This window comes from Urtica dioica, chromosome 8, assembly GCF_054948205.1.
Source record: "Urtica dioica subsp. dioica isolate 48M chromosome 8, U.dioica_male_clone48M_v1_H2, whole genome shotgun sequence".
Taxonomy (NCBI): Eukaryota; Viridiplantae; Streptophyta; class Magnoliopsida; order Rosales; family Urticaceae; genus Urtica; species Urtica dioica.
Window position 1 is genome coordinate 8102548 of NC_142763.1, and position 22405 is coordinate 8124952.

The window sequence follows — 22405 nt, forward strand, 5'->3', positions numbered from 1 at the left end:
TTAGAAAAAATAAAAAAAAAATATAATGGATTCAATATTAATCTTATCATATAATTAAAGAAAAAAAATAAAAGATCTGTGAAATTGAAATTTTTATTATCGGAGAAAAATAAAAGACAATAGTGACAAAATAATAACTTGTGAACCTGATATTTAAAAAGTTAAAAATGCATTATATTTCGTTGTAGACGTGTCTTTTGTTATATATGTGACCACGGGCAGAAAGAAAAAATCTAATTTAATTTACAGCATCAGACTCTGAAATTTTGTCTGTAGCTGAGTTAGGATTAGATACATCGACGATGGGACTTGCATGTACTCTTACGGTCTACACACTACACTAATATACAAATAGTAATAAAACGAAAAGAATATATTGTGGAGGTATTTTAGGGATTTTGGGCTTATATTTAATGTTTTTTTTTCCTTTATTTATACGGAGGATTGAAATGACAGGAGTAGGACGTGATATCGAAAGTTGTAGGTTCAATTCTCATCGACAAAAAAATAAATAAATAAATAATAAATAAATTTGCCCGGGCCCGATTTCATGTCCATAGTCCCAAAAAATGTTTTGAAAAATTGTGTGCATAAAAATTATGGTGGCCGAATAAAATTGCGACAATACTGTTTTAAGATAATTTATCAAAAATTAAAAATATATGTTCATTTAATATATATAAAAGTTAGATTCATATAAATAAATGTAACGTTTTATTTTTGTGCTTATTCTTGCAATAAAATTTTAACTATAATTCTAATTGTCTTGTACATAATAAAAAAAAATTGAAAACCATGTAACTATATGTATATAATAATTAACGTCTTTTATTTTTTGTTTTCTATTCTTTCGGCCTTTTGTAATCATACAAGGGAAATTATAAAAATAACACCTTTTTTTTTTATCAAAATAAGGGCTATTTGAATTTCACTAAAAAATTATCTTTTCAAATGGTAAAAAATTATTTTTCTTATAAAAAGTTAGTTGTGGAGTGTTTGAAGGTAAATTATTTACGGAATTAACATCTTCAAATGAAATAGTTGTGGAACTGTCCAAATAATAATTAAATTAAGAATTATAACTCGAAAGCCCAAAGCATTATAGGGGTAACACAGCAGCAGTTTAATAAAGGGAAATTTGCGTCAATGTCACAAATTCGTCGGTTTTTTGCATTTGTGTCACAAAGTTGTCAAAATTGCATTTGTGTCATGTATTTACATTCGTGTCACATGTGTAAATTTCAAATTACTCAATCTCATCATTTAATCTTTCTATTAGTTACTCCATATCTTCTAAATTTTTACAATACCTCATTAAAAATCACTCATTTTTCTCTAAAACTTTCTAAAAATTTTGCGTGTTACTTATTTGCAATTGGATTGCCAATTTGTGACATAAGATGCAAATACCACTTTAATAAACAAGGAAAAAAATAATACATTTTACAAAAGAATTCAGATTGCATGTCGCTCATGTCCTTCCAATCAAATTAGACAATGTCATAATTAAAAACATGATATGTACACCGTTTCTTCTTACGTACAACCTACACCGTGGGATCTCAATAGCATCATCAATCGAGATCCGCGGTGAAAGCGGCAGTGGCCTTGGTCAACGACGTAAAGTTGACCGTTGACCCGGCGAGGAAGGGCTTGTCGGTGCAAGTGAAGGTGTCATATCGGAGGAAAAACTCGGCAACCAAAACCCTAGCGACGAGCACGACAAAGTCCCTCCCGGGGCACTGCTTGTTCTCCGTGCTAGGGGACTCGGTCTCTCGGCCGTTGGACCAATACACGTACCTGAGGTTGGCCTCGGACTTGCCCGTGAACCGCCACGGAACGAACTCTTCGGCTCTCTCGAAAACCTTCGGGTCCTTGGTCGCGAACGTCTGGTAGCCGAAGATCATCTCGCCTTTCTTGACCTCGTACCGAGCCTCGTGAGACTCGAGGATTAGGTCTTCCTTGGCTTTGCCGTACTGGAACGGCACGGGCGGGTCGATCCTCAGGACCTCGTACACCGTTGACTTCACCAGAGGCATTTTCTCGATGGCTTCGAGTGTCACTTCGTCGACGTGATTCACGGCGGCGCGGACCTCCCTCGCGATGCTCTTGTGCCACGTCACGTCGGCGCGGCCCAGCCATTTGAAAATAAGCGGGAGAAATGCCTGGTTTTTAATAAAATAAAGTAATTAGCAGTTTTATTTACTTTCGTAGATATGATTACTATTGCCTCGCTATTTTTTTTAGCGGTAGACATCTATGGTCTGTTCCATTCAAGATTTGTTTACAAATTAATGTATATTTTATGTAAAATTATATGTAAGTGTGAGATATTCCAAAAAAAAAAAAAATCATATAAAAGAAGCATAAAAACCTACTATTTTTAATATATGGATATAATTGATACTATTTTTATTTACATTAATACACACGCACATTAAAAAAAAGGTAACAGTTTGAGAGGCATTTAATTATGAATGGCTGGACGAACACATTAGTTTAAGAGAAATTGCTCAAAATACCACATTTTCACTAATTTTTTCCAAAAATTCACCAAAGCATAATTTTGGCCAAAAATACAAGTTGACCCATTGTGAAAAACCAAGTTTACCCTCCACTTATATTTTCTTTCAATCTCACACCTACTATCATACCTCATTTAATACTTTTTCCGAATTAAACTTTTTTTTTTATATATAAAAAATCTTTATTTATCTCCCTTTCTATCTCTCTCTCAAACCAATCTCAAACACAATTTCACAAAATTTCACATAATTTCCGACCATTTACCATCTCAAACACAATTGTGAGACTGGTTTGAGACTCGGTTAGGGGAGAGAGAGAGAGAGAGAGAGAGAGATAAATAAAGAGAGATATATAAAGATTTTTATAAAAAATAAAGTTTAATTTGGAAATGGTATTAAATGAGGTATGAGAGGTAGGTGTGAGATTGAAAGAAAATTTAAAGTGGAGGGTAAACTTGGTTTTTCACATTGGGCCAACTTGTATTTTTGGCCAAAATTATGCTTTTGTGCATTTTTGGAAAAAGTTAGTGAGAAAGTATTTCTCTTAATTTAATTGTAGAAGGTTAGTTAGATGGTCTTTTTTTTTTCTTCTCTACAAAAATAAAATAAAAATGCAATATGACTAGTTGTGTATTTTAACGAAAAAATAGTTAAACAATCATTTTCATCATATGGTGAATGTCGATGTCTTAAATATCGGGAAATGGACATGGTTATACCAATTTTTTAGTGGTAAGATGTCTAAGCCTCATTCCAATTTTATTTCCAAATAAATGCTTATTTTTAGTGTTAAATTGTATATAAATATAAGGTATTCTAAAAAGAAAAACACGAAAGACATAAAAACCTATCATTGTCATTTTCATTTAAAAAAAAAACCATCCTTTTTTAAAACCATATATTAATTAACAAGTATCACAGTCTCGCTAAGCCAAAACAGACCCTGTTAGTTTAAAGATTAAAAGTGTTACAAACAAAATTATACAGGTTAATTATTTGAAATTATTTAATTAGTAAAATAGTTTGACGCTGCAATTATAAAAACCTAATACTTGCGTATATCCGTAAATTTATTAATTTCAATGCGCTATTTACATGTTACCCCACCAAACACATACTAATGAGTCACCGACACTTTTACCAAACCAATTTAGGGTCTGTGTTATGACTTCTGAGACGTTAGTAATAATATTACAAACAATTATGTACCTTGAAACCCCCATAGGCATTGAAGATGGTGATGAAGATCAAGTTATGGCAAGCCTCGTCCCTGTCGAGACCAAACTCCGCGGCCATGTCGAGTGTCTCCTTCCCGGCCTCGCTGAAAGCCTCGTAGATCGCAGCGTACTTCGACCGCACCAGAAGAGGCGATATCGGAAACGTGTGGATAAGAAGATCCTCAAACACCCGAAGAATCTTCGGCACGCCCAGCGTGAATAGCGGGATGATCTGAGCCACGAGCCAGAGATCCACGGTCTTGCTCGCGGCTTCCCCGAGCCCAAGCCCGGCCTCGGCCGGGCTCATCCCGCAGAAGAGCCCGAACATGAACTCGAAAGTCTTCGGGCCCGCGATCTTGTTGAACTCAACGGACTCAATCCCGGGCTCGAGAAACCGAGTCTCCATGGCGGTGAAGACCTCGTCTAGGGTTTTTCGGAGGGCCGGGATTAGGCTGTCTTTCTTGGAGGCCAAGATACCGAAGCAGAAGCTCTTGATGGCCTTGTGCTTGGGTTCGGACGGGTCGATGAATGCGAGGACTCGGTTGCCCCCAAAAAACCCGACCGAGGGCATGTAGGTCCCGTTTAACAAGTCCCTCTTCTCGACTTTCGTCGTGTCGAAGAGGATTGGGAAGGCCAGGGCGTCGAGGACGACGATGACTTTCGGGTCTTTGGAGATGAACGGGCCGGGCGGGGCGTTGGCACGGAAGATCGTGGACCCGTATTTGTCGAGACGGGCCTGGAAAAACCCGTCCCGGCCCTGGTTGTAGAAGAAGTCCCACCGGTCGAGGATCGCTCCGATGAAAGGCAAGCCGTGGCTTCCCGGGATCGGCTTTAGAGGAAGCTGGTCCTCGTTCTCCTCCGGCGGAGTGTAGAAAAACGGCTGGTCTTTCTCGTCGGAGTTTGGGTCTGGAATCCGGTACGTTGGGTAGTGTCTCGGAGGAGCCATGTGGAAGTGGTGTTTATGGCTTTCTATTTCTTTTCTTTATTTTGTTTCTTCTCCTTGTGGTTGTGTGAAAGAGATTTTTATCAAAGCGTTTTCATGTTATCTTTATATATATAGAAAAGTCGTGATAGTAATTTGTTAATCAGTTCGTGCCCTGTGATGGAAGTTTATTGTTTAGATGCACGTGAAATGTGATGCACGTGAAATGTTATGGTGTGCCTTGTTTCTCTTTCCCTGTTGGTGATATCGCTCTATATGGAAGAAAAGATTCTTATTGGATATTTTATGTACTCAAGATCTATATAGAGAGACAGATATAGTATTATTCTTTATTTGATGAATTGGACCAATCAGGTTTGTTTGGTTATATGTATAGTCAACGATCGAGGATATAAGTCGCTCTATTATAAAGAGGATTTTTATTATGAATAAAAGACATATCTGCCCTGAATTATGAAGTCACTAAAATACACTCTTCGTACTATAAAATTAACCATTCCTCAATATCAATTTTTGTAACGTTTTGATCTTTCTATATGTTTTGAGTCTAAATTTTCATTAAATATGCACACTTTTATCATGTAATAGCTAAATTTAGGAAATTTTCATAAATGCTCTTAACATAATATTTAATAAAAATAAAAATATGAAAGAAAATAAAATCTACTCTCTCTTCTCTGAATTTAGAAGCTTCTCTCTCTCTCTCTCTCTCTCTCTCTCTCTCTCTCTCTCTCTCTCTCTCTCTCTCTCTCCTTCTTCTTCATCGTGAGCCAACAAAAGCTTGTTGGACCGATTCCCCTCCAGATCTGCATTTGATTCCCCTTCGTCGTCAAGCTCGACCTCTTCGACAACACCTTTGACGATGAGGGGGATCGATCTCTGTCCTTGCGGCCTCTTCCGGTGACCCTGCTAGGCTGGGACTGCCTTCATTTACGTCGAGAATATTATCTAGATAACCGTCGATGAATTTTTACTCTTAAATTGTTGCCTCTTTTATATTAGGTCGGTGGGTTCGAAATGTTCAGGCTTTGAGTGAGTAGGTTTCTGATCTGAATAATTATTAGAGATTTTGGGTGAATAATGGTTTTGAATTTCGTTTTGAGATATATGAACTGAATATGAGTGGTTTGGATTTGCGTGAATCTGATGATGAAAGGAGTTTTATTCATGTTGATATATGGATTTCAACTATTTTTTGTGATTAAGTTTTTTTAACTATATTCAACTGACGGATTCAACTCAAAATACACGGAAGGACCCAAATGTTTAATATTGAACTACAAAATGATCAATTTTATAGTACGAAAAGGTGTATTTTCAGATGGAGCACGTATATTTTTTTTTCGATATTATTGATGATTCCTAAAACTTCGAGAGAGAAATAATATTATATCTCTTTGACTAAGAATATTTAGTTACTTAAAGATGAATATTTATTCAGTATATCTAAGAGACAATCGTAATTTTTTTTTTCATGAATCCATAAATAGGATCTGTATTCGAGGGTTAAGATAGCAAGAAATAATAATATACAATCATAAGATAGTACACGAATCCAGATCATCTCTCAATTTTTTTTTTCTCTTTTGCCACCTTCAAATTAATTAAAAAAAAAAAAAAATTGACAATGTCAAACGACTTATATCTGACCGCGACTCGTAAAACAAGTTAAAACTTAAAACTAGATTGGGGATTCAAGACTTGAATAACAAGGTCAACTAAAGACACATAAAGATTGGCTCAACTGCCTCTGACTCCAGCATATATAATAAATTTCGCTCCCCTTGTTATCCGATCAAGAAATTAAAGTGTTGAGCTTGAATCAAAACATCACATATATCAATGATTAAGTCATATAAATTAAAAATAGGGTTAAGCGGTTATATAGTCTAATATAACTTAAGTTTTTGCAAAATAGTTATAGTTTATCAATTATAAGCAAATTAGTCCAAGTAAGATTAATCTAAGTTAGATTAAATTTAATCCCAACGAACTATAAAGACAGAAAGTAAGTTTCATGAAGGCTGGATTAAAATTAATCGAAGTATGATTAAATTTAATGAAAATCTGTACTCTCAATTGGCTATTTTGCTATACCTAATGAAACTATGACTATTTTGCAAAAATCATAGTTTGAATTGGCTATTTCATACCATTTTTCCTTAAAAATATATGTACGCTAACATCGTTGTTAATTTTTTTTTTAGCAAATATTAAATAATTTTTAGTTATTAAATTAATTTTCAATGATACTGATAACGACAAATTCAATTTTTAAATTACAACTATGACTTAAATAAGATGATGATGATAATAAGAATTTGGTAACAAATTAGGCCATATCAAACATCATATTATAATTTACAATGTAGTAAACTCATTTGAAAACTTATTAAAAAATAGCAAATTGATGAGTATTGGCTCATAAATTAATGGGTTATAATTTCAATTGTGTCTTTAACATATTGTCAGTTTTGCAAATTCTTTTTAAGGCACTGTTTACCAAAGAAGGCAATTCCTATTTTGTAGTAGTTAAAGTTTACTAATTGATTAACAAATGTTTTTTTTTTGGCAGTCCCTAAGAAATAGTAGTCAGTAACCATTTTTTTTAATGTTAGTTTTTCACAAAAGTAAATAAATGACATAAAGTAACTCAGGAATGGCTCTCTGAAATTTTGATGCAGAAGCTTTCATACGACTTTTTTTTTTTTTTTTTTTTTTTTGCCACCATTTTTATCTCTTAATGGAACCTGCATTTATATGATTAACATGCATTATTTCCATTCGTTTCCATGACCAGTTAGTACATATTATTCTCAATAACTACTTTCCAAGATCAATTCATCAATGACAATAATGAATAATAATTTACATATTTTCGGAGTATATTATCAACACCATAAATCCCAAATACCATCAATCACTAAATAGGAAACAGCTCCATAAGTCTCCTTAAAACATATTATTTCCAAATATTTTCATAATTGAAATCGTTCATAAGAATCATAACACCTAAACTCAACAATCAATTTTTCATTGAAAAAATGGTATAAAATAGCAATTTGAAACTTGCTGATTAGCAAAATAGTCAAAGTTTCAACTTTTTAGGTAAAGTAACCAAGTTTACGTTTTCAAAATTTTTTGACAGCCAGGATTAAATTTTGGACGATTATTATAAGTAATTTATCGTTTTCAAAAAAATTAATCTTGGGATGAATTTTTTTTTTAAACCAAATTATTGCACATTTGGGTATTTCACTAAATTAAAACAAACCTTATTAACTATTTTGCAAATTCATAACTTTAAATTGACTATTTAGTTACATCACCATTTTTGAATACTCAAAATCAAAACCCCTAAAACTTTAACTATACAACACATGCATAAACTTTTTATTGTCGAACAGGCAATTACATTTTTCGAAAAAACACATACAACAGTGTTAATAATCAAAATAGGTTCATTCACAGCAGCTTTGAATATTTGTTTCCGCTTACTCGTAACACCATGAACCCCAAAAAACCTAAAATTATAAATACACAAGATCGTTTAATTAACTATTATTTCCATTTTTTTTATAGATTCGAAATCAAATATATGCAATTTAGTTCGTGGAATACTTTGCCAAAATCTTATTGTCAAACCAAGTCAAATCCAGGATTTTTTTTTCTTTTTTTTAAACAGAAAACCACCCTCGTCCTTTTCGTTTTTCTTTCAAGTTGTTTTGATGTTTTATTTGGTAAAGTAACACTGAGGAGACATAATAGGAAGGAAAGAGATAAAAGTGTTTTTCAGAATTCAAAATGCTAAAGAGTGAGTATTCTATTGGGATATAGTTCTAAGTAATCGGAAATACTTTACACTTATTATTAATGGCAGATTATTATATATTATTTATGATTTTATTTTATGCATTAAAGAGGGAGTAGTTAAGGGTATTTAAGTCAGATAAATAAGTCCGTTTATTTCGTCCGACAATTTTTCAAACATTCATAAACGTTTGCTGCATCACAATTTTATAGAATCCGATAGATAGATGTATGTTACGATTGTTTTGACACCTTGCCTATATATATATATATATATATATATATATATATATATATATTATAAAAACAGACCCGTTTATGAAATTTATTATCTGAATGGATCGGAATCAAGAAAATTCGAAGTTAAAAAATATTTAAAGAAAAAAAATCACGCAACTTTCGCTTTCAAAAACCTTTTGTGATATATATATATATATATTTCAAATTTTACTAGAACGGGTGCTGAAAGCCCAACGACAACGTGTTGATGATCCCATCGAGGGTGGACAAAGAGATTATGTGACTCATATTACAATAGAAAATGTCATTAGAAGTCTTTCATGGTTACCAAATGATATAATATTCTGTTTTACATCATATAGTATGAAATTCCTTAATTTTTATTTAATGACATAATTTTTTTTACTTTTGTTTTATGATTAAAAACCCGTTATATTCACTTTTTTCAAACAAAACAAATATATTTAGCACTAAGTACATTGTTGATTTCTATAGACACGTACGTCCATTTTAAATAGCAGAAATTAACATTCTAATTGTAATTAATCTATAATCTAAATATATTCAATGTTTGTCTAATTTATAATATTTCTTAATGTTTATGCTTGCTATTTTACCCATAATTTTTTTGGCTAATTTAAAAATATTTGTGTATAGAAATTCCAGGGTTAAATATACATATTAAAAAAATGAATAAGGGTTTTTAAATAACAAAAAGAAAAATTAAGAGTTTTTTCATTGAGTGAAAATATGAGTTTTTTTTTTATGATAAAATGGAAGAAAAAAATAGACAATATTACGTTATTTAGTCAAAGCTGAAGATATTTTTTGGTGATATTTTTCTTATTACAATCTATTGGCACCTCCATCTACCGAAGTTATCAAAATAAAATAAAAAATGTGCTTCTTGTGACACGTGGTGAATCATCAAGTTTATAATAAGTTGGTAGTACTACAAAGGCTATCACTCGAGGTAGCAAAGTTTCTTCTATACTTGAACGTGAACTTCATTTTTCTTACTGATTATTCTATTTTTGAATTTTTTTTATTATTTCAATTAGCTTTTTCCCTGTATAGTAACTAGTAAGAGTAAAATTGTCAATTTAGTGATTTAGTTAAATAGCCAATCAAAGTAATGAATCTGTAAAATAGTTAAAGTTTGTCTAAATTGAGTGAAATAACATACATGTGCAATAATCCAATTTCAAAAACTTTTTTGATCCTAGGATTAATTTTTTTTTAAGTGATAAATTGTTTATAAATAATCGTCAAAATTTTTGATCTTGATGTCAAAATAAATTTGACAATATAATTTTGATTATTTTGCTGAAAATTTGAAATTTTTGTTATAATTAACTTATCAATTAATTTCAAATGATTATATTATATAATTTTTCTCGAAGTATTTATCAAAAGTTTTAAAATATCATATATTCTTGAAATTACCATATATAAACCAAATATTTGTGTAATTCTCCTTTTTCTTTTAAGTGGCAGCAATTTGTTTATTAGATATTGTATTTGTAAAGGAATCAATTGATACAATAGAAATTATCATTCATGTCCAGCTGTGTCACAATTATTGTTTTGGGCGTTTTTGTGAAGTTGTTTTTGGACATCACTTTCATATTTATGCTTTTAGCAACCGTGGTCCTCTTCCTAATTCTAATTTTAGCAAAATGTTGTTATCTTTGCTAATCCCATCCATGCATAATTGTGAATTTGGTTTTTTTTATATATATATATATATATATATATATATATATATATATATATCTTTTAGACCAAATAATTGAGCTGACTGTCGACAGAGCGACTTTGACCCCGTTTGACATAGTTTTGTTTTTAAAAGAAGTTTTTTTATTTTAAACTGACAAAGTGTTTGGTAAACTGTTTATAAAACAGTTGTTGCTGATAACAAAAACTGATTTAGCATTTGGTAGAATAAATATATTATAGTAAAAAGACTTAAATAGACATGTTCTTAATAATTAAATAATAATTATTAATATGCTTATTTATATATTATTTATATACATATATATGAATAATATTTTGTACGAGGATATTACAGTAATTTATATACCAAACTTAAAAACACTTTTTCTAAAAGCTAAGAATCCTAGTTTTTCCATCTCATGTACAAAATCTAAAATCGTTTTTGAAATTTTTTGTAAAAACAGTTTTGCCAAACACTAGATAAGCAGTTTAGTTTTAATCTGAACTAAACGCGCAGTCAAAATGTCAAAAATTGAATGGATGCACATTAAAACTGCCGGGCCTGCGGATTCTCTCTTTAAAAAAAAAATTAAAAAATTGAAAAAAAAAGCGAGCCAAACTATAATTTGCTATTATAATGTAAATCGGAGATATTTATATTCGAAATAATTTAGTAAAATATGTCGTGTGGCGTTCATGCATTTCCCCAAAACGAAGGTAGATGAACGTTATATCAAACGTGTTAAATGTTATTAATATTCATCAACTACAAACAGAAACTTTCACTGTGGTCCTGTGGTCCTATGGGCAAGTATCCAAATAAAATCCAATCAGTACAAATATAATCAAACAAAAAAAAATCAAATTTATATTGTAGAAAATGACCTGTAGGGTCGTCACCAGCGCAATAATTCATAAATTGACAAACTATAGTATAAACAGATATACACTACTACTACTTCACACGTAAAACAAATGAATACTGTTATTATATGTAAATTCAACGAAAAAAAATATACAGAGACAAACGACTAAACAATATCGATAGAATGATAAGATTTTTAGAGAGGACCATTCATATTTCATCTTATCATTATAACTATCATTTCATCTTAAAAATAATCTACAATTGACAGAAAAGTCACCAATAAAATATTAACTTAACTTCTTTGAACTTGCTTTGAACATCGGAAACACCACTACAAATTATAATAATTTGATTGAATAACGGATTGACTAATGAACATTTTTTGAGTCGTTTCAACATAAACAACACCCGCATTATTAATTTTTTTTAAAAAAATGGAGTTCGTTGATTGTATTTAAAACATAACTAATTCATTAATCTATATTATAATGATGTGCGGCATGGCATGTGCAGTTAATCTCGATATTAATAATATTACACGTGATATGAGTAAGTAAATAAAGAACTAAACACATTTGAGCACAAAAGCAACTTCTAAAAGCTCATTTTTAATTTTACAACCCATAATAAAGGAAAACTCCACAATTACTTATTTTTAGATGATAATTTCTTGAATCCGTTAAATTTTCAAATATTCCATAAACAGTTCATATATTTTAGTTTACAAATGATCTTTCCATTATATATATACTAAAATTGTAAACAATTAAGAAAAAATTAAATGAAACTCTAAATTATGAAGAGAAAAACTGTAAATAAGAAAGGAAAAAAAAAACAGATTCTGATAATAAAAATGAGAAATGACGTATTCTAAAAAACTATAAAATTAAGTAGCTCCGATAATTTTAATAAATTATATGGTCCATCTTCTTTCTTAGATCCATTACCTACATAATCCTCCTTGTTATCTTTGTGTTATCATTGTTCTCCGCTATTGTCACCCTAACCTAATAATCTCCACCTTCTATACGATGATTAGTTTTAGGATTTTTTTAATCAGTTTAATTAAATTTGATCATTATGCTTTAAACTTAATTAATTAGTTATTTTAAATTTGGGTATTAATTAGCCTTATTTCTATAAAAAAAATTAATAAACAATGTGATTTATGAATCTTATAGCAAAGTAAACTTAATGAAACTAATGCTATAATAAATGTGGTATTTTATATATGGGCAGCAATGTCATTTTAAAAATTTGGTATTTTATACATATGCCAAAAAAATATTTTTGACATCTAGCATTTATGATATTTTTTCTTAAAATTTGACTGATTTGAAATTGTAGAATTAGCTTAGCAAATTATAGTCAATTGAGATTCATAATTTTACAGTGTAGTTTTTTTTAAGTATTAAATTTTAATATTATTATTATTATTATTTTTCATCATATCATATATATAATTACATAAAACATTTAAGATCAAATTACCAATTTTTTTTGTAAAGATCAAATAATTAAGACAAATCCTTGTCTCGGAAATTAAACTCATGTACTCACGCAAGAGGAGACCTCACAAGATAATGTCACCCAAACTAAATGTTTGAGTTACAATGTAAAAATTGTCTAAAATTAATAAAACAATCAAAATTAAAAAAAATGCTATCAAGTTTCAATAAAGCTTTTACCATGTAAATGAATTTTTATGTAGAGGTGGATACTATCTATGTAGTGTCCAAAAATTTATTAATGGTGTCAAAATTAAGTATCAAATTTTGACTATTTTATCAAAAACTTTTTTTTTTTTTTTTGGTAACGAAAACTATTGATAATATTGATGAGAAGTGAATACAATAATACAGTTGTTAAAAAAATTGGAAGTAGTGTGGAATTACCAATTAGACTATATAGTTGTTTCATAATTACTTATTTATATTTTTTACTAAGTCTAATGATTATTTTATTTTTATGTTCATCTATTTATAAGAAATTTATTATTTATAATTTTTATTAAACATTATTTTACTTTTATCAAATCAAACACAATATTGTTACATTCTCATAAATCTTTTTAAAATATTAATTTTAGAACCAAACACTATAATCTTACATTATTAGAAATCTTATTACTTTAATCACATTCTCAAATGTAATTACACTTCATTACCTTATAATATCCACATTCTAGGCGTGTGATATAAACTAACCGACTACAAACAAAATATATCTTCTAGCCGAGGACCAGAGCTGTCTGGCCAACGGCCAACCGCACTTTAGTGCAAAAAAAAAAAAAAAAAAAAAAAAACGAAAATTATAATGAAACGTCAATTCAAGAATAAATAGTAAGAAAATAAACATTATATATACAAACAAATATCAAAATTGCAGAGAGAACGATACCCCTCAAATGACTTTGTTTAAGTAGTTATCTTATTGCCTAATTATTACTCCCGTTGTTTCATCAATTGGTTTATGTAAATATAAGGTGAAACTCCAGTTTATTAAAACTAACTGTTCAATTAATTTGATTGAAATTAAATAATAGAATAACTACAAATATAGTAGTTCTCAATTTAATTAGCCTACCGAATATCCTCAGTTACAAATATAATAATTAATAAAAAAGATTTGGTTATGTTAATGACGTTAATTTTACCCATATAGTAAAAGCTTTGAGTGTGGTTTCTTAACACTAAAAAAAAAAAAAAAAAAAAAAAAAAAAAAAAAAAAAAACCCATCAAGCACGAACAGAGTTGGCTTCGGCCTAGGATGGTTTCATTGTTCTAATTTTTTTCGAGAAGTTCAAAAGCAAATATTTTAACTTTAGGATTAATTTGGTCTAAAAAGAGAGGGGAATGTGCATAATTTTTATTATGTGCTTCAATTTTTTTTAAGATGCATATTTTGTTCCTTTAAAATATTAATTAGGAACAATAAAGTTATTAAGTAGTGTATAACATTTTGGGGCTAATTAAGTTGAAACAAAAAGAACTTTTAACAAATATGTCGTATGACTCGTAGCACTGCCGGCCTTGGGCTAAGGCGGGCTAGGCTCAGGCCTAGGGTCCCATATGTGGATGTACCTCAAAAAATTTACACTTTTTACCTATTTTTAAGAAAATTTATATTTTTTATCCTAAAAATTTAAACTTTTGACCAATTTTCTAAAAAAATTATATTTTTTACTCTGAAAATTTAAATTTTATTAGTATTATAGAGCCCCAAAATATTGAATCGCCTGCCCTGACTCGTAGTATTTAAAATCGTCGCATGATGTAGGGGACAAAAAGTGATAGACCACCATACAACCACGGCTGACGGATTCTTTTTTTTTACTATTATTATTTTCAATGCATTATTAGTATAGATATATCATATATATACACGATAATATTAAAGAACTTATTAGAACCTTCATGTGACACCATAAAGAACAAATTAAATAAGGGGCATATATGTATATGTAGTCCGGTATAAAGATTTAATCTTACTAAGATTCGGTGAAATTACTTTTTTTTGGTATGTCTTACTATACATCACTAATAGTGACGACATTCTAAATATCTCCTTCACACACCCTTACAATTACACCCATAAACTTACATATCTTCAAGTATTTTTTTACACAAACAAACAAAATTATCATCCAATATGCCTGCGTGAATAAGTTAATTGAGGAATAAACAACAAGAAGAAAAACCAAATTAACAAAAAAAAAAAAAAAAAAACCATGCAATAAATTGTTAAACAAATATGTTATAGAATAAAAAGAGATTAATAATATCCCTCACACACAAACAATCTTCACTAAACATAAATGTAAATACAATATAAAAACAAACATCTCATATATATGTATACAGATATATATGTTAAATTCTCCTCATCACTCATCAGGACGAGGCCTTTGTCAATGACGTGATCGTGGCTTTGGACCCCAAAAGCAAAGTCCCAGCCTCAACCTCGTACGTGTCAAACCTGAGGAAAAACTGGGCCAACAAAACCCTAGCCACCGTGACCACGAACTCCTTCGCCGGACACTGCTTGTCCTCCGGCGAGGGATCGTCGGTCTCTCTCCCGTTCGACCACAGCACGTGCCTCAACAGCCTCTCTCCTTCCTCTCCGACGAACCGGTCAGCCACGAACTCCCCGGCCCTCTCGAAAACCCTATCGTCCCTCGTCGCGAAAGGCTGGTACCCGAAAACCATCTCTCCTTTCTTGATCTCGAAAGCCGAGTCGTGGCTCTCCACCACCAAGTCCCTCTTGGCCCGCCCGTACTGGAACGGCACCGGCGGCTCGATCCGCATGGTCTCGTACACCACCGACCTCCCGAGCCTCATCCGAGCCAGAGCCGCCGGAGTCACGCCGGCGCCGGCGCCCTCGGCCGCCACGGCGGCGCGGGCCTCCGCGGCGAGAAGCCGGTGGAGAGGCTCTCCGGCGAGCCCGACCCACTTGACCACGCTCGGGAAGAGGACCTTGAACCCGCCGTAGGCATTGAACCCGACGAGGAACAACAAGTTATGGCATGCCTCGTCTCGGTCAACGCCGAATTTCTCCTCGGCCTCGTCGAGCACCGCCGAGGCCGAGCCGCGGAAGGCCTCGAAGATCTTCGAGTAGGTCGGCTTCACGAGGAGGGACGGGACGGGGATGGTGCGGAGAGCTAGGTCTTCGAAGAAGTTGACGAATTTCGGGAGGCCTAGGGTTACGAGGGGAGAGAGTTGAGGAAACAGCCATTTGTCGACGAGCTTGTTCCCGTCGGACCCGAGCTTCGTCCCCGAGAGCTTCGAGCCGACGAAGAGCTCGAAAACGAAGTTGAACGCCGCGTTGTCGCTCAAGGCGTTGAACTCGGCTTTCTTCTTCTCCGAAAGCTCGTTTTCGAGGGCGTCGAAAAGGTCGTCGAGGCGGGCTCGGAGGATCGGAATGACCTTGTTGTGCCTCGATGCGAGGAGGTGGAGAATGAAGCTCTTGAGGGCGAAATGGGCCGGCTCGGACGGGTCCAAGTAAGAGCAGACCCGGTACCCACCCGTGAGGCCCGACGAGGGCTTGTAGGTCCCGACAAAGACGTCCCGTTTCTCGACCTTTGACGTGTCGAAGAGGACCGGGAAACTCGCGCCGTCGAGGAGGACGATGACTCTCGGGTCCCCGGAGATGAACGGGCCCGGAGGCATGTTGGTGCGGAAAACGGTTGATTTGTATGTCTCCATTTTCGACCGGAAGAACTCGCCCGGGCCTTGGTTGTAGAAGTAGTCGTACCGGTCTTTTATGGCCCCGAAAAACGGCAAGCCATACCCTCCCGGGATTTCTCTTAGAGGCTTTTCATGGCTAGGGTTTTGCATGGTTTTTTTTTCTTTTCTTTTCTTAATGCACGTGAGTGAGAATAAAATTCTTATAAGCTCAGCTTGGTTTGTGATCTCAAAAGCGAAAGAAATAATGATAGTATATCTCTAGATGGGGCCTTTATTGGGTGTATTTATAAAGAAGTTTTTGTATAGATCAATTTGGTAATGTATGTTCGTTGTTTTGACTGCTCTTTTCTTTCCTTGCGCGGATAGATTAATTTGATTATTATTCGGAGAATTATACCCTTGCTTTCACCGTCGAGCTTGCTTGTCGTGGACGTTATACATATAAAAATTTGATTGTGGTTGAGAGTTGATTCAGTCCTGAATAGACAAACGCGCTAGCCTTGACTAACATTACATGTTAGTTAAGACTTAAAACTCACATTAGTTCTACGTAATTATTAATTACAAATTGTATTATTATAAGTGTAAAACCTAATTAACGTAGAAGTGACCATAGGACTGTAAATAAAAGTCTAAGAGCTTAGGGATTGTGAACAATATCCCTTCGATATGAATTCGCATTGTTTATGCTACCCGATTATGAAGTCTCTATGTGCGAATAATCAAATTGATGCATTCAATATTGCACTCGAGCAATTCGTATGCCCTTACAAATTAATCTTATAAAACTAATTACGAGGAGAAAATTATCATGGTTGATTAATCCTACTATCTATAGATGTTGGTACATACATATATATATATATATGCATATATATATATATGTGCATATATATATATAGTCGTACTTTTATTTTGTTTACTTTTTTTTTCGTCAAACTGATCGTGTCTATCCTCTTGATTGTGTTCACAAATCCTTTCGCAAGTATAAATTTGAAAAGGCTGACATTTTCTTACGCTTAGAAATCTAATATAGTTGAAACGTATGACTATTATTTTATTTAAATCCTGGAAGGCATCCGTGAAAACAGGTGCAGACGTTGGGTGGGGAAAAATGTGTATTGATGAGTAAAATAAACATATAGACCATAACAAAATTGTAATGCAATATAGAGAATAGTGATACATTTTCATCAAATAGCCATATAAAATATTTTCCTACCTAAACAGAGACGATAAACACTCTACATATTTAGAGGAATTTTTTTTATTTTTTACAAGTAGGCCACTTGACCGGCGGCTATATCAGCATATCAGCCGTATTCATATTAGTCGTTTATATCTCATATTATATCGAACGTTGATGTGATTCCTAGCAAAACTTAGTTGATAATTTCACACGACTTTCAAAGTGAAAATCGCGGGTTCAATCCCCACCCACAACTAAGCTTCCTTAAGGAAAAAAAAAATAGAACGTTGATAGCTTGTCAAACATAATACATGAAATCAACTTATAAAATATGACAAAGTTATTTGCTACATTATTTAATATCAAAGTTAATTATTGCAGTTATTAAGTTAACTTTATATTAATGTACTACAATACATAATCAACATAATTGCCAAATTGCTCCTGGTTACTATGGCCATATTTTTTTTTTTTTTTTTTAGTATGGGTACTATCGGCCAAGATTACATGATATATTAGCAGTGCAAAGCGCAGGTGGCACTATCGGCCAAGATTACATAGTAGGTGGTACTATTGGCCAAGATTACATACTTATTAGAATAAATCCTAGGGGGCATGCATTTCTGCATCCCATGGGGGCTTGAACCCATGACCTCTCTGTCGAGGTGAGTGTGAGATTACCGCTAGACCAAGCTAGCTACCACTATGGCCATATTTTTAAGAGGACTCATATACAACAGCGGCCATTGACAGCTGATTGTCTAATACAGGTGAGATCCACCTAACATGTGGGTCTCACTCCCTCTCTCACACATCAACGTCAGCGGTCGTTGATAAATATCATTTTCGTATTTTTAATGATTTTATAGGCCTAATCGACCAGAGCAATAATTGGTTTTAGTAGTTCATTGAGTATTTTCTAATTGCTTTTATTGGGGTTGTATTATTTTAAAATTTTCATTTTAATTATATTCTATTGATACGCATTTTTATGCTTTTATTTACTTAAATAAAAAAATCACAAATACATACCACTAAAAAATTAACATACAAGACTGATAATGACTAATGTTAATATTCATGACGATAACATAAACAAATAATAATTTCATTATTATATTAGTGCAATGACACAATGGTGATAAAAATGTATGACGTTGCTCTATATGCAAATGGTAATATTTAATATAAGCATAAATATTTATAAAGATAATTATATTTTTAGCGAATATATCATAGATAAATTGAAAGGATGAATACTCTCTTCTAGTCTCTACCGATGTTTTAAAGGTAAAGGGTTTATTAAAACTATAATAGGAAATTACAGAAATAATGTTTTAAAAATATAATATTTGTGTTTTAAATCTTTCTTCAAAGTTCAAACTATAAACAAAATAATTTCACGCCTCTCTCTCTCTCTCTCTCTCTCTCTCTCTCTCTCTCTCTCTCTCTCTTTTCAATTCCTAACTTCCACTCATTTTATTGCCGGTTGCTTCTCTGGAACTTTCCCTGTGCTGTTTATTGATTATAAATTTACATTGCGTTGTATCGTTTATTTCTGATAAGGTTTATCTTCGGTCAAAAGCACGCTGGGAAGACTAAGATTGGTATGATGTTCATATATCTTGAATAGTTTGGTTGAGATCATACCAAAAAGACGAATATAAAAACTTGTACACTTTCTTTAATCCGCAATTCCCACTCTGAAATACAGACCTAAACATTCTCAACTAACCAAACTAGTTACACTAACAAAACAATAAAAATAGAAAACAAGAATAATCTTAGAGGTCAAATGCCATTGACCGCCCTAAAACATGGACGTGTCCGGTGGCGGCCCATAAAGGGTGTTCCATGAATAAGGGATGACCCACTTCCCTGTCAAAATTATTAGCACACAGACATTAGTGAAAAGGATAACAGATTAGTAAAAGATCGAAAAAAAAAAAAAAAAAAAAAAAAAAAAACATAATGGAACACCGTTGAATAAATGGAATCACATATTCCTTACTTACACGCAGAATGTATATGGCAATGTAACATCATGTTAATGGTTGATTTATTAATGCTAGCATTAAATGCGACTCTGAACACCAATTTTAGTTTTTATGAAGGAGGGTTTCGTAGAAAAATTTGACGAGGCAATTAACTGTTTATCCCTTTTTCGTTTTAAAAAGGTTTGTGAAAAAAATACACACACACATCTTAAATAAACTTAATGAAGCAACGAATTGTCGAAATTACCAGGATTGACACCCAAAAGATTACATGTAGCCTCAGCCAAGTTGAAAGCATCGGCTATGTTGTCTCCCTCGGAGCAGTAGCGAAATAAGCAGGTGACTTTCAAGCCTTTGGCCTTCAGGATAAAATAAAATAAGCACCGGGTATTTGATTGAGCCAATATATGCACTCATAATAGAGTATACTCTAATTTAAAAGAAACGAATGTGAAAAAGCGCGACTAAAGAGTTACCTTAAAACAAGAGTAAAGGGCAGCAAAAGGCAAGCTCGGGTAATAATCATCCTCACATTCTTCTTCGTCTTCTAAAAGGGCAAGCTCATTGAGCGTTGCATTGCCTTCTGCTAAGTCAGTAAGATATTTCCATCTCCTCTGATCAGGGCTATATTCTTGCAATCTTTTCCATCCAAGTGACTCGCAGTGATTGTCTCTTCCATCGTTACCGGTGCCAGACAAGTAATGTATCTGAGAGCCACTGGAACAGCACAGAAATTAGATTAAGCATAGGAAAATAGAAAGAAAATACCATACTCTCAAGCACGGATCACAATATTGGAAGGGTAAAGAGAACCGGTAATACATCTGGTTTGGTTCACTTTATCAATTGAGTCAGGTTTTGATAAACGCCTTAAAAATTAAAGCAGGCAAAGACTCTCTTTTCACGATACTAGGTTTGTCTGGAATTTAGATAAAGATATTTGATTGATCAGTGATCTAAAATGAAATTAGTGTTATTATACCTTGATGTATCGATTCGTTGCCACCTTCCGAAATCTAAGCTAGACAGCAAAACCACATGCTTCTTTCCACTAGCAACCGCAAAATCAGCCAAGCTTTTAGCGAACTCAATCATCATTCCCTGTTTCAATGGCCACTTAAAACCTCAGAAACGTTTTTTCTGTGTAACCATATTACAAGGTGAAGCCAAAAGACTTGTTGCATAATAAAAAACGAGTTGCTATTTGTTCCAGCAAATTATTCACAAAGAAAACATCCCGGTTCAGTTGAGAATAATCGACGAAATTCCTTAAAAGCCAGATGCTTTGTTAGTTTAAATTCACCTTAACAACTGGGGATCTTTGTTGAATTAGAGTCAATGCATCAGCTGGTGATTCATAAGCTGCAAAAAATAAAAAATAAATAAATTCTTAACGACTAATACAAACTACGCGTGACTTTGGTTCTGATTATAAAGAAAGACGAGAATTTAAAAGAAAATATATAATTCGATCAATACCAAAAAAACCGGGAATAAACCATCAGCGAGATAGCAGATTCACAATTCTAGTCTCTTAATGGCAGCCCAATAGCAAGTTTAGCCCTTTTGAATGAAACAACTGTGAAGGTTTTTTCTTAGCAAAGGCTCAAATGTTATGAACTATTGTAGGTCAAATAGCAAGTTTGGCACTTCGGGATAAAACGGCTATTTGGAAGCTAAGACTAAATGTTATGTTGTGAGCTAGTTCTTTTATCAAAGCTGATGTTTCATGAACCCTAAAAATCCATAACGATTCTGGTTCGAGTACCTTCAAGGGGAAGAGCTAGGTCGCCCTGAGGGACAGGGCCAAAAGCGTCATTTCCGACGCAAGGAAGAACAAAAGGACTGTCCAAAAACCCGACTCTCTCCGCTCTCATCGTCGAGATCAGAAGATCCATCGATAACTGGCCAACATTTCCGATCGACAACGCTGGCTGAGACAAAAAGCTCAAAATCAATTATTAACACCGGAAAGACTTGTCGAAGATAAAATATTGAAAATTTGAAGAAAAATTTGGTGTATAAGAACTAACCAGGATGAGTGTGGAACAGTTTTCTTGAACCTTTTTTCCATCTTCATCGACTACGAATTCCATTTCAGTTTTTTTTTTTTTTTTTTTTTATTATTACTTTTTCCCTCTCTGTGTCTGATCGTTGAGGTTTGTAGGGATACTTCAACTTGAGGAAGAAGAAAGAAAAAGGTTGTTTGGGCTCGTTTCGTGGGCCTTCCGAAATTTAAATTGGCCTTCAATCGGCCTCGGTTGAAAACTGGGCTATTTGATCGAGATCAAGGGAAAATTTCAAGAATAGCGAGCTAAGAAAATCTCCATAATCAATAACTATAGGGAAATTTCAAAATAACTCTTTTTCAATATGATCGTTTATAAAAATAGCTTTAAATTTATTGAAAAAATGGTACAAAATAGTCATTTGAAACTTATTAATTAGCAAAATAGTCAAAGTTTCAATTTTTCAGCAAATTAGCCAAATTTATGTTTTTAAAAAAATTTTGACAACCAAGATTAAAATTTTTGACGATTATTATAAACAATTTATCACTTAAAAAAAATAGTAATCTTGGGGTAAAAAAAAATTGAAACCAAATTACTGCACATTTTTTTACTATTTCACTAATATGACAAATCTTTGCTATTTTACAAATTCATAACTTTAAATTGGCTATTTAACTACATCATCCTTTATAAAAATAG

At 32.8% G+C, this 22405-nt stretch overlaps 3 protein-coding genes across 3 annotated transcripts; all 3 read right to left on the minus strand.

Annotated features, from left to right (window-relative positions):
• Positions 1–1406: 1406 nt before the first annotated feature.
• Positions 1407–4916, minus strand: LOC149387798 (allene oxide synthase 2-like). The gene is made up of 2 exons (XM_089624760.1): positions 3735–4916; positions 1407–2165 (listed from the first exon to the last, which is right to left on the minus strand). Exons 1-2 carry the CDS (start codon positions 4686–4688, stop codon positions 1575–1577), a joined length of 1545 nt encoding a protein of 514 aa, XP_089480886.1. The 5' UTR covers positions 4689–4916; the 3' UTR covers positions 1407–1574.
• Positions 4917–15041: 10125 nt separating this feature from the next.
• LOC149387799 (allene oxide synthase 1, chloroplastic-like) lies at positions 15042–16758 on the minus strand. Its single transcript, XM_089624176.1, has one exon. The coding sequence runs from the start codon at positions 16656–16658 to the stop codon at positions 15216–15218; it is 1443 nt and encodes a 480-aa protein (XP_089480302.1). The 5' UTR covers positions 16659–16758; the 3' UTR covers positions 15042–15215.
• A 2432-nt stretch (positions 16759–19190) lies between these two features.
• LOC149387800 (clast3-like protein) lies at positions 19191–21867 on the minus strand. Its single transcript, XM_089624177.1, has 7 exons — positions 21728–21867; positions 21463–21628; positions 20998–21056; positions 20677–20795; positions 20171–20411; positions 19942–20053; positions 19191–19575 (listed from the first exon to the last, which is right to left on the minus strand). Exons 1-7 carry the CDS (start codon positions 21788–21790, stop codon positions 19508–19510), a joined length of 828 nt encoding a protein of 275 aa, XP_089480303.1. The 5' UTR covers positions 21791–21867; the 3' UTR covers positions 19191–19507.
• Positions 21868–22405: the final 538 nt, after the last annotated feature.